At 40.3% G+C, this 13797-nt stretch overlaps 1 protein-coding gene across 2 annotated transcripts in view; it reads right to left on the reverse strand.

Annotated features, from left to right (window-relative positions):
- Positions 1-13797, reverse strand: part of RARB (retinoic acid receptor beta) — a 512522-nt gene that overhangs the window by 141936 nt on the left and 356789 nt on the right. The window contains exon 1 of one of the 2 annotated variants that reach the window (XM_038767612.1): positions 4424-4747. The exons of the other annotated variant lie outside the window; for it this stretch is intronic. Coding sequence (XP_038623540.1) covers positions 4424-4580 — 157 coding nt within the window. The 5' untranslated portion in view covers positions 4581-4747. Of the gene's footprint in view, positions 1-4423; positions 4748-13797 lie in introns of those variants that run through there. 2 annotated transcript variants of the gene reach the window in all.

Here is a 13797-nt window from a genome sequence, read left to right on the forward strand (position 1 = left end):
CCCCAATCCCAGAAACAACATCGAAGGCACTGGCTCTGGCCATTACCATGAATGTCCCCTTTATAGACTGTACTTTCCTTAGTGACAAAACCAGATCTCTTCTTACTGCTATAGGAACTCCAGGGGTTCTGCCCTCTGGAACTTGTACCCATTTAGGACCTGACTTAGAAGGCTCCATTCTCCCAGAACACAAGTTTTCACAAGGCCTCTGGGCTGGAATTCTGTAGAGGAATTAGGAAATGTCCTCTGGCCAACGACAGGACACAATAGGTGCTGGAAAAATAGGACACAACAGGGTGTTGGAAAAAAAAGGCTGAGTATCCCGACTTAAGATTCCCTAAAATGAGTCTTATCAAGAGCGTGCTGAAGAAAACTCAAATCCCGATAGTTAGCCTTTCACTCTTTGAATTGATATCATAATTATGACTGATTTACATTAATTAAAAAAGGAAAATAAAAAGTTCTCAGAGATAAGACAATGCAACTAAAAAATGAGGAAGTAAAGGGGATACATTTTACATCTTACAGATGGTCGACATCTCCCTCTTGCTGTTTAGTAACAGGCAGTTTGAACCCAACTACCTCTGTGTGCAATTATTTAAAATGATTGACTATAAATTTAACATGGCCAATTAAAGATGAATGAATTAGCATTGACACATGTTTCATAAATTCTATAGAAGCCACAGCATTCTAAAAAGAAACCTACTTTTGAAGTGGTTAAAGCAGTCATATTAAGCTTCTTTCACCTCTCAAATTTGCCCCTGAGCAAATGAGCAGGCTGAGTTTTATTCTCAGTTGGCAATTTTCTTTCTTTCTTTAATTCTGAATTTCTGGTGGGTCAAGGAGAAAAGCTGTGCGCTCTCCTCTCACACGCCAATTGTTCTTGGATTTACCTGCCTGCAATGAGAACTTGCTATTTCAGGCATCTGGTGTTTAAGGGCAAAGGGAAGATCACTTCTCAACAGGAAAGTTAGGAATGCAGCATATACTATCTAAATCGAGCTCCCCTCAACTCTGTTATTGCTTTGGAATCCACTTTTCTATAGATTCAATGATACAGAATGTGCCAAGTTCGTGCCCGATTTTCTGAAATACTACACACTAACAACACCTGCTAATATCACTGTTTTAATATGAGTGTTTAGTCTATTTCTATTCCGGACATACTCCTTTGGAATAGAGAAGGAAAAAAATCTGTTATCCCAGATAACTGGGCCTCTCTTCCCTTGCCCGATTACAAAACACACCTCTGGCTTGAAATGTCTCCCAGCTTTCAGTCGTTTTCTTTTTCATCCTCTTATTCCAACAGTATTAGTTACTGCAGTTACATGGATGAAAATCAGAAAGTTATGCCACTAAAAAACCCAAAAAGTCTTTTCCAAGAAATACCTATTCAAAACTCCCCATTCAATTCATATGGTAACTGTCAGTCTTTATTTTGCTTCTTCTCCAGAGCGTGTCTCTGTGAATGGAACTTTGACCTCAACTTGTATCTCAAGAGAAGGAAAAGGTTTGAATATTGCTGTTTTAAATTTCAGTTAATTTTTTAAAATCTCTCCCTCCTTGCTATTCTATTACACAAATGAATTGTTTTTCCCCACTTGCCTGCAAATATCCAATCAAGTAATAAAAAAATCAGTGTTTTTTGTTGTTTTCTATTTTGGTGGGTAAGGAGATTAGATAGGGAGGAGAGTAATATATATATAAGTCATTTCTGGATTCGGCATTACCTTTTATAGAAGTTCATGACTCCAATAAAACCAAATCCTATTCAATATACAGGATTTTAGGATTTACGTTATGTACACTGAAATTGAATGTAGTGTACTTAAGATTTGGAGCAAGAGGAATCTGCATAAAATGGATACATTTGGAAGCCATGTGACTAGAAACTCGGCAACTTGGATACTGGGTTCCTTGTAATTCCAGCATGCCCCTCAGCATCCATCTAACCTAAACTTCACGTTTTCATAAGGAACAATTCACAGGCCTTAATCCAACAGCTTTGTGTATTATTTTCCTGTCTTTAAAAAATATGAGAAAAAAATCAACAACCTTCTATTGCTTTATAATGTGTTATCTTTGGGTGTTTGCTGTAATTACATCACAGAAAACCACAAAGGTTCAAGAACCAGGAAATAATTGTGGTTGGGATTTAGCACTGCAATCCCTGCATTTACAGTACAAAAAACCTTTGCCCAACATTTCCTTTGAACTAAAAACAAAACTGACCTTCTTTTGTCACAATATGAATAAAATAAAGGGTGGTGATTTGGCTTTTGATGTTGCTTCTTCACATGCTATTCTTTTAAGCCCCCAAAGTATGTGCAAGTATTGAACAGTAGACATTTAGGAGAATTCGGATTTAAAGATTTTTAACAATTAAAAAAAAACACACTGAAAACCCAAATCTCTATTAATTGTTAAACTATAAGGTCTTCAGCATGAGGAAGGAAACTAAAGTTTCAATGTACAGCTAATTTTTATTTATTCTCCAATCATTTCTTTAAAAAGCACCTTATACTTCGGTATCCCCTTCTATATTGCATTGGCTAGAGACTAATCATACTGCTCACAAAAACATGGCACTGGAATTCCTGCAACCCCTCTGCCGCATTTCTTTATTTACTTTTCCTAATGCAAGTTTCTTTGATTAGCTGAACCTTACTGTTATCAACACTTGTTTCTTATCTCTAGCTCTAGGCGAATGACACATTTACCACTCGCTCTACCCAGATAAGGCAAATCCTGTGTTTAACTTGTTCGAGAGCAAACAAAGCATTTTTTTCCTTCTTCAATTTGGCCATGTTCTGAGGTTAATTATAAAATAGCACAAACTACACATAAAAGCTTTATTGGCCCTAATAACTTTCTGAGATTGTCAAAGGGATCTTTCCCGAAACAGAAATGCCCTAAAGACTTGCTCTCTGCAAAACAAAAGTTTCTGTTATGCCCAGATCGCACTCATTACATTAAAATGTTATCTCCGTTTTAACTGTCAGAGAAAGGCCAATTCTAAGAACCATCAATATCTTAGAACTTTTAGCCTCTGCAATTTAACAAGAAAACAGGCATCTTAAAAACTCCGATGCATCCTTGAATGAGGTTGAAGAGCCAAACCCAGTATTAAAGGAATCCCGCTTCCTCCTGTTCTGACTTTCTGAAATGTTAAATAACGCAGCTAAAGGGGTAGCTGAATAGTCATCGATTTTACGATTCTGTAGCCATTGATTTACCGGTCCGAGGGCCAAGTTTATATCCCAAAGAAAAGTTTTCTGGGTTTTTTTTGTTTGTTAGGTAGGCTGCTGAAATCTTCAAAGGCTCTCTTTTCTGAACAAGCCATTTTGCAAGGAAACTAAACTTCTAACTAAACTTTGGCGTTCTGAAAAACAAAGAATAAAAATGTAAGTTTTGGCTAGCGCTCCGCTGATGTCAAATAAAGTGCTAGAAAGTGGTAGAAAGCTCAGTCATTTATCTAAATCAATGTCGGGGCAATGTTGCATCCTGCACATTCACCATGGCAGCAAATACTGTAGTATATTCTCCTATTTCTTGTCATTTCTTAAGGTGGAGGCTTTGGGCTACAGCCCTACCACTGCTATTACATACGTTCCCAAGCACTGTGTCAAGATCAGATAGCCAAATAATCAATATTTTTAAAATTACTGGGTTACCTATGACACAGCCTCCTCCTCTCCACCTAAGACACTGACTACATCTGGAGATCTAGAAATAATTGATGGTTAAACACAAGGGGTGTTCACTGCCAGTAGTTTTCTAGCAAAACAGCAACTCCTTGTAGAAACAAAGTGAACAGGAGAGGTGGCAGCAAGGTCAGTGCAAAGAAATATTGCCTTTCATTAGTAAGAAAAACATTAAGGGAAGCAGATATAACCATTGCTGTGGCCGAACTTCGGAAACATCAGCTACTTCATTTGAATACCAGCGACCTCAATTCAGTCTAAAGTCTTTGTCAGAACGATTCCGAACGGCACTCTAATTGGTTTGCACTTCTAAATGCACATAAAAAAGGCACCACGGGCGATCCAAAGAATGGAAAAGTTAGCTTCATCTTTGTATCGATAGCTCACTTCAAACTAGAGGGGAATGTCTTTTTGCCTTAATTGAAATACCGTCTCCCAAGCCCTGCCGTTGTGTCCTTTTTTTTTTCCTCCCCATCCCAGATGCAAAACTGTCTTCCAGGGGATGATACGGGAGAGGGAGCAAAAAAGTAAAGCATGTTACTGGGAATTTTCAACGAAGGACATATATTATACAAACACAAACACACACACATATATGTAGAATATCTATATGTAGACTCTACACAGGTACCAACCACTCTAACATTACAAATTTCAAAAGTGTTTAAGGCATGCATGAGAGATAAATAACCTTTAAACAAAAATACGGGACCTACATTGAGCACTGTGCCGGTGTTGCCACTCTGTTTGTGTCAATCCACTGAAGCATGCTTTCAGAGCTTTCTCCTGGAGCATGCAGGAAGACGGACTTGCAGTGTAGAAATCCAGGATTTGCCCAGGGCTCACTGCTAGAACATCCATACAGTCAAACATGATCTCCCCTCTCCAGAATGTCTGCAAAAGTGCTTATCGTCTAGGTGTAGAGGAAAATGGCATAGAAAAGTACACCCAACTCCATCAAAACTCTGCCCCTTTTTTGGCACGTAGGCTGTTTGGTCTTTTTCCCAGACCAGAATCATGAATTATGACAGACAACACAGCTAAAAGCCTGTAATTGATCCAAATGATCATTTACCATTTTCCAGGCTGCTCGGCCAATCCAGTTGGGGCGGGGGGGGGGGCCAAAGAATTCCAACTTCTAGTTCCCAACGAATTCCCGCAAAAATCCTTCCGAATCCGTTGAGCACGCTAAACTGCAGCCACCGGGAAAACCTTAGCCCTGTTGGGCCAATCGGCGATGTCTCGATCCCGAAGCGGTTTGGACGGGGAGACTCGGGTCCCCCCTTTTTCGGCGAATAGATCCTTCTGCCTCTGAACAGCTCACTTCCTACTTCTTGTGTCACACGGAATGAAAGATTGAATTGCCTAATATATGCGAGTGAACTTTCGCTGAACCCTTCCCAGGCTGCTAACCTTCAAATGACCCAACTAGTCTGACATCACCAACTCCCAGGATTCTCACACGGCTTAAAAACTCCCAGCAGCCTTGTACAAGCAGCCAGCCAGGGAAGCAGGCAACAACTCGCACTGGCTTTTTACTCCTTGCAATTTCTCAGTTTTTTTGCGGTGCAAAAAATACATACTTTTTCAACAGAAAGAGAAGAGCTCCTTCTGGCTAACGTTTAGCACCAAAGCCTGCCTTGACATGTTTGTGCTTTGCCTTAGTTGCAAGCTCCCCTTCTCCCCCCCTCCATCCCAGAGCCTTTTTCCCCCCTTAATCTGTCAAATCGCTGTGCTTACCCCTGCCTCTCCTTAAATTCTCTGAAACTTGTGCATTTCTTACTCCTCCTTAGGAGATTATCGGGCATAGGCACGTTCTCCATGCAATTGTGAAACGGCCTCAGGCATCAGCATCCCCACAACGCTGCTCTGGGACACGGGAACTTCTTACAAGGTAGTCCCTTTTTGTTCTTGTAAGCATTTGTCTATAGGGTGTCACTGATTCTGAAGTTAAAACACATTGATAGTATTCTGAGAATCCTCCCAGCCCGTGTAAGGCAAAAACTACTCAGAAAACTGTCCTGCTTTACAGCACATTCCCCCTGATCCCAGCTATCTCAAACACACACATACAAGTTTTGAGGTTCATTTTATTTACGTGTAAACTTCAGTTTGAAGTCTCTTCGATTAATCTGGACTTCAGATCTGACACCCTCCTGCTTCGTATTCCTTTATGTGACTATGTGGTGCACTAGGGGTGGAAAGAAAATGGTCCAAGTTTGAGTCACTGTTTTAAAAGACAGAAACAAAAAACTAAACACCCCTCTCTTGTGGATGTTAAGTAAAACTCAGATTAAAATAGAACCAGCAAATACAAATCACAAGGATTAGTGGAAAGCAAATGCACTTTGGCAGCAGGCTTCCAAGTTTGCAGATTTGTATACATTTCCTTAGCCAAACAAAAGTCTCTGAATGCACTAAATTTCAGAAATACTCAAGGCAGATTAATTTTTAATAAAGGTCTGAAAAATATGACAAACCTTTGTAATTGGCACATTATGGACTCAACACATACCAACTCAAATGCTAAATCAAATGTTTCCTAATTTTTGGCTGTCTCATAGTAAAAAGTAGCATTCTCTTTTGATAGTTGTTGGAACGTATTCTTGCATCCAAGGCTTTTTAAGTCTGTTAGGGGCAACTTACCCCATGCTGAAACACTATTCCAACTAGAAAAGTTGCTAAGTGGCACTTGCAACATAATGTGAAAAGTATGCATGGCACACACTTATCCAAGTAAAAGAGCCTTTTATAAAAAATACATTAGAACAATTTTTAGCAAAGCAAGCCCAGTTCTTGATACTGAAAAGGTATGTGAGCTAAAATGATCATAATCAGATTTCTTTGAATTCTTTTAAAATTCCCAGCATTTTGCAACAGCCTGATTACAAGAAACTTTTCACAAGATAAAACTACTTTTTAAACATAAAAGCCTAGAGAAATGCTTGAAACACTAAATGTGGTGTTGTAAAGATATACAAAGAAGCATGTTATGTGCCAATTTCCAAATTAGAATCCCCAACAAACCTGAGGACCATATGTAAGTCCTCTGGCTCCCAGAGGAGCTGGACAATCTCTACATTTAATAACAGCCTTAAAGTATATGAAGGGCTATTAGTAGGTGGGTGCTGACCAGCTGCTCTCCATTTCTTCAGATACAAGAGAAAAGAAGCAGTAGGAGGGATTTCGGTTAGGTACTAGAAAGAATTTCTCAGTGGTGAGAGTTGATAAACAATAGGTTTAAGTTCTTGAGGAGACTGTGAAATCACCTTACTTCTCCTACTACTACCACCGTATTACTACTCACAATGACAATGATGGTATTCATTAAGCACTTACTATGGACCAAGTGCTGGGGTATATACAAGATAATCAAACCAGACACAGACACAGTCCCTATCCCATGCAGGGATTACAATAGAGGTAGAAAAGTAATTTTATCCCCATTTTACAGGTAAAGAAACTGAGGCATGGAGGAATTAAATGATCTGCCCAAGATTATATCGGCACGCAAGTGATGGAGCAGGGATTAGACTTCAACCTAGGTCTTCTGACTCTCAGTTCTGTGCTGATTCCATTAGGCAACACTGCCTCTTCAGAACTCACCAGATTATGATGGTGTAGGTAGGGTTAGGGAAAGGGAGGGGAGGTGTTGAGTGAAGGGGAGGGAGAAATGTAAACACAGGGAATAGGGAATGGGAGCAGAAAGATGAGGGGAAAGAAAGAGGTGAGGAGGCCAGAGGGGATGGGAGGATTGCAGAGGGTTCAGAGAAATGGGAAGGTTGAAGAGGAGACAGAAAGAGAGGAAGGGGAGTGGAAAAGAGGGAAAGGAAGAGAAGAGAGGGGAAGGAGAGGGAATGAGGAAGACAGCAGCCCCTACACAGTGTTGAATTGAGTGCCCACTGGCTCAAATAAATGCTTTTTCAATACCATGAACAACTGAGGCAAGAATGAGTCACTTTGCCCAGATCCCATGTAAATGGGCACAATATCTGTGAAAGCAGCTCTTCCTTCCAAAGTTGGGAAGAATAGAGCTGTATGGTTTTAAAGGTGGCAGCATCTAGTCTTTATTGAAGAATAGAATCCTCTATGCCTAAGTAGTCCCAGATTAAGTACAGTATCAGAAGAAACCTGCTTCCTACCTCTTGTGCCATCTCTCCACACAGAACAGAGAAAAAGCTAATGTGTCCAGAACAAGATAGGAATACTTATCCTGTAGGCAGACATACAGAATAATTTAAGATCCATATTTCATCTTTCAAAATGAAATATCCGTTATTTGTACTTAAATGCTTATGGGCAAAATAAGATTTTTTTCTTAATGCAGCTGTATTAATGGTCACTTCATCATTTAGATTATAAATTATGCTCATTTCAATAGTTACAGGCATTATAAAATTCAAGTACTCATTTCATAGAATAATCCTACAATTTTATGAGCTATTTATCTCTTTTAAAATAAGTCCATTAATTTATATATACTCTCCATTTCCTCACTTTAAGCATACATGGAAAGAAAAGGCACATTAATAAATTATGATTCTTTTAACACTCATTCAGTGAAAAGATTAATGAATATGTTTAATGGTGAGTAATTGCTTAATGAAACTGTCTATAATGCAGTTCAAATTATCGGCACATTTTAAATTCCACTCAAATTCTTAAAAGAGACCTATATGAAATTTTCTTTCCAGAGCATACAAACACTATTTTGAATGCATGTCCCATTATCTTATTTCTTATACTTTAATAGGTACTGTTGTAAAATTTGATAAAACTATTCTTAGCCACAAACAACGAAAAAGCAAAGTTCAACACAGAATCCATTTGTTTCAGAGTTACTGTATATTTGTCAGGGTGACACAACGCATTTGAAACCCATAATCATAAAACAAAAATTTATAGCTAAGGTTCAGGGTCTACATCTGTTTCTCTGGTTTTTGTACAGCAATTACCCACTGGACAATCCAGAATGAAACACCATGAATCATGTTCTGCAAACATGTTTGAACTGGATAGCTCTGTGAAGAACAAGAGTCTGTGAGCACCAGCTTTTCAGTCTGCGTTGTTCAACATTGGTAGAATATCCTGTGATTTCTAAATAAAGAGGTTTTCACAGGCACAGGCATAACCATCTCAATCTGGTTCTACGAGGGCAAAAGGCAAGCAAAATAAGGACAAATGCAAACAAGGGGGGGAAAAGCTGAAAAAATACATAGCTGCCTTTTACATGGGTTATAGTTTTAATCCTACATAAACCCTTCTCACCCCAGTTTTGACAGTCAAGTAAATGATTACTACTGAGTGATATCTATGCTTAAACAGTGAAAACCCAACAAAGTAATGTTCCCCAACTCCTAGGCAAGTGCTGACACTGAGCTTGCTGCTATCACTCTGACACTTGGAGATTCCTTTGTGTCAGTTGCTGGGAGAAGTACCAGCAGTTATACAACTACTCATCACCAGGAGCCTTTGATTTCAGCTTTCCATTCAGAACACCTGCTAATATAATACTGCATTTTCTCTCTATGGAATTTTCCACCTGAGGGGCTCGATGTCCTTTACCAACATGACAGTCCTGGCCAGGGGAGCCTGGTTATAACACGTAGGGGCATTCACTCTTTGAACAACTTCAGCTTAGTCATTCTGTTCCCTCCTTTGCTGCTTCCCCATTCTCAGGGATCCCCTTTGTTAATTCTTCCATACTGAAGTCTTTGTCTCCATCTACATTCCAAGAACTGCTCTCAAAGCATCCTTCCCTTTTAAACCTGTATCTGCCTTGGTCAACAATCTTGTTTGAATACTTTCCTGTTCATTCAGAACAACTCTGCCAAGATGATCTATCTTCCTTCCATAGCACTGCAGCACCTAAGCCATTCTTCCTCCTACAACTCAAACCCCTTTGGCCTTCTCAGTAAGTTCAAATTTCTTGACTCTCCTTCGGTCCTACCACCATTCTCCATTGCCCTTTTTTCTGCTTTCCTTTCCTTCTAATTCCCTGCTCACCTCCTCTAGTATTTACAATCTACGACTGCCGTTTCAGTCTGCAGGATGTCATCCAGTTGCTTCTCCAAACTACTCGCTACATCTGAGAAAACTTTTTTCAAATCTTCCCTTAAAGCCTACTATTTTGGCAATTTGTTCCTTTCCTACATTTTGGCTAGCTCAGTAGTGATACGATGATGGTTGGAAACTTAAAGATATAAAATAAACCCTAACACAAGATGCAAACTCTTTCTCCAAAGCATTTTTTCTGTCTTACACAGAAGAGCCTTCTGCTCTGCTAAGGGCATATCACCCACCATGTTTACAAAACTGTCTACTCTGACACCCCAAGATAAAATTTGAGAGAGGCAGAAATTACCTGAGGCTTATAGAATCTGAACAGCTTTCCCCGGTCACAATGCAAATCAGGAATGGAGCCAGGAATGCACCTGAGATCTCCTACAAAGCTCTGTCAAAGCTCTGTCTACTACATCACATGGTCTCCCATTCTAAGATGAGTTTTCTGGCTTAAAAGTCAGAAGAAAATGAAGAATTTGGTAACAGTACTCTGAGGACAGAATACAGACGGAGACAGAAACCAAGTCGGACTTGGCAAGAAGGTAGTCTCTGATGACGTTTGCGAGGGCAGATTTCAAGGAGTGAAAGGATAGAAACTAAATTTGGGGGTGCAGGGTCAAGGAGAGAACTGGAGGACAGGCAGTGGAGGCAGCAGGTGTAGAAATCTCGCTCAAGGAGTTTTGAGAGTAATGGTAGGAGGGAGACGGATGACACCTGGACAGACCTCTGGGGTCCAGGGATGGTTTTTTTCCTCTCTCCTTTAGGAAAGGGATGCATGAGCAGGTTTGAGTGCAGTGCGGAAGAAGCCATTGTAAAGTGAATGGTTGAAGATGGCGGTCAGTGAAGGAAGATGGGACAGAACAAGGCTGAAGAAATCTGAGTCCCAGCCCAAACTGAGCCTCACACTCTGCCAGCCAGTTCCCACTAATTTGTGCAGGGCAGGGTTCCAAGATATATCATCTTGCATAAGTGTTTGTCCTAGTGATCTGATATTTACCTAAGACTGTGAGCCCCAAGTGGGACAGGGACTATGGCCAACCTGATTAACTTGTATTTGGCCCAGTACTTAGTACAGTCCTTGGCAGATTGAAAACACTATTTTTATTATTATTATCATTATTACTGGACCAAGCAGGTACAGGTGGATGTCCAAACATGAGCAATGTATCACAGCCATACTCCTGGAGGTGTCTGTTTGCTGAAATGAAGGGAGGTACAGACAACATAAGATCAGGCCCAGCCCCACCTTGCCCAAATTTCCACAGCCTGGGTCAGGTTCCATTTCCAACTCTCACACAAGGGGAGATCTGGAGGCATGTATTTTGGCAAATTCTGCCAGAGTCGGAAGAGGAGATGAGAATAATGAGATGCCCAGGCAATTCTTGTATTTGGATCCATACTTTCAGAATAATTTTTTAAAAAGCATGCTGGTAGTAGTATGGGGTCCCTGAGGGTTCTGGAGAAACAGGCTTGAAACATCAGGCCCTGGTCCAGGAGAAGCTAGGGATTTAGAGTTGATCCCAAACTGCATCACTGGATTTGAAATGCTAATGAACACCACTTCTATTAGCAACACAAAAGTTTTTGACTTTGAGGGAAAGCAAAATGCCCAAAGGAATCTCGATCAGTTTTCTATAGGGGAAAAGAATACAAGGAATTAGTAAATGCATCAGAGACACAGTTGAAGAATTTGCACTTCTCCTCAAAGGAAAAGGTGAAGAAAAGACAATAATAATAAAATGGAGATTCTGAAGGAGAGAGATCCAGCTCAAATTCCCATGGAAATTTTTGCAGGAAAAGAAAAAATTTGAAAGAGTCCACAATATAAAACTCCAATGATTTAGAAGACAGTTTCTTCTTCCCTCTCAAACCTCAGAATAATAATAATAATAATAATAATGGCATTTATTAAGTGCTTACTATGTGCAAAGCACTGTTCTAAGTGCTGGGGAGGTTACAAGGTGATCAGGTTGTCCCACGGCGGGGGGCTCACAGTCTTAATCCCCATTTTACAGATGAGGTAACTGAGGCACAGAGAAGTTAAGTGACTTGCCCAAAGTCACACAGCTGACAATTGGCAGAGCAGGGATTTGAACCCATGAACTCTGACTCCAAAGCCCGTGCTCTTTCCTGTGAGCCACGCTGCTTCTCTTGTCGAATGCAAGTCTACTCTCAAAAATCAGCCCTGACAATCCCTGTTAAAGATGCTACCTTGGGGATTTTGGAGTGAATGCCATTTACAGATGTACAAGGAGTGCTTTTCAGGTCACTTCACATTTCCACACCTTAAAAGGTAATGCATAGTTTTAAAACAAAACAAAAATAGTAAATCCTACCCCACCTCCTCCAGTGTCTCCTCAGGTTGTATTTCCCTAGGTTTCAAGGAATGCTCTGTGGAGAGAATGGAACTTGGGGGTCTTATACTAAATGCAGGGAAAGATGAGGAAGCCCCGGGGAAGCAAGACGCTGAAGTTGCCACTTGAAAGCCGAGATCACAAAATGCAAGCTCCACTGTGATGGCCGAGCATATGCACACAGCTGGTGGGCTTCACAACCACCACAGGCCCCTGCTGGAACATTAAGAGAGCATTATACATACAGTACAAGGTTCAAGAGGAGGGGGAGGGAGGGCTTCTGTTATTCTGTGAATTGTTCTGGGAGGCCTTTATACCAATGCTTTGTGCTCTGGGAATTTAAAAATAAAAAACTTGCAAAACTTCCTAGAAACAGAACTCAGGTCCATTTCCCACCAAAAGTAGCTCCTTACATTTCTATGAGCCTTTTCTCCATCTCCACCAAGAAAACGGTAGCAAGTTTGAACACCTATTAGTCTTTCTAGGTTTAAAGCCCCCTTGACCTTCCCGTACGTAAATCCAATCCATTTCCTTTTGTGCCAGAAAAGTGTTTAATAATCCAACAGAGCAATCTTCAATTATGAGAAGAGCAAGGAGAAAATAAAATATGAATGTGAATAAAAAATAATCATTGAAAAGCATTATTAAAAGCAATTAGATCCTTGACCTGGGACTTTCATTGATGAGGAAGTTTTCTGCACCAGAAAACCCTTAAGAGATAATTTTATGATATCAATCATGGCAACTTCATTGAGATACCATAAATGTCATTACCATCCTCTAAAAGTCAGCCTGATATGGACAAAAGATCACACCCTAACCACTAACCTAAAGCAGGATTAAGGTAAATAAAGAGTAATTATGGAAATAGCTAAAACGTTTCAATTGAAGTGTAAAAATAATTCTAGTGCTCTTTGGATGAAAGATGCAAAAGATAATGTCTCCACAGTATCTGAGGGTAAGTAAATAGCCTGTCTACAAAGTATTTGGCTTCCAAATTGGTTAACAACAGGAGAGTGAGTTTTGAAAGGGAGCCAAAAAAGGTTATATTTTCTGATATAGTTTATATGGAACAATACAGTGCCACAATAGCTTTGAGGGTGGATACCACATAATTTGGAGTTTCTGAAGCAGACAAAATACTCCAGGTCCAGGCCTTAAGTTTCAAAGTACATGGGGACAGGTTAAGTGAGGGCAGCAGCCTTTACGAAGTTTGCTGAGATGGGATGAGATTGAGGAGTAAAAGGCACAGTAGAATTCAGACCAGCGCCAAGAACCACTGTGATCTGTTCCTAACATCCATGGTAATCTATACTTAAGAGTTTACCACCAGATAAAGGAGAAACATAGGCCTCAAGTTTGGGTAAACTTTGGATGAGGACACCTGGAAAGCCCAGTGTCATTAGGGGCATGCAAAGAGAAATCCTGGGAGACAGTCTTGTTTTATTTATTTGTATTGTCCCTTTGAAATCTTGATCAATGAATTTACGGAGTTCTGCACAAAACGAGGCCTGTGGGGAGGAGTGGAAGAAATATAACGATCCTACCACTGGCAGAAATCCTTGGCCTGATGCAGATATTCCTGTCTGGGTCCCTGCCCAGGCCCACCCTTCTGCCCCTCCCCAGCACCACGCATGCCTGACACAACGTCTCAGCTGCCTGTGAGCCACTTT

The sequence above is a fragment of the Tachyglossus aculeatus genome, chromosome 2 (genome assembly GCF_015852505.1).
Source record: "Tachyglossus aculeatus isolate mTacAcu1 chromosome 2, mTacAcu1.pri, whole genome shotgun sequence".
Taxonomy (NCBI): domain Eukaryota; kingdom Metazoa; phylum Chordata; class Mammalia; order Monotremata; family Tachyglossidae; genus Tachyglossus; species Tachyglossus aculeatus.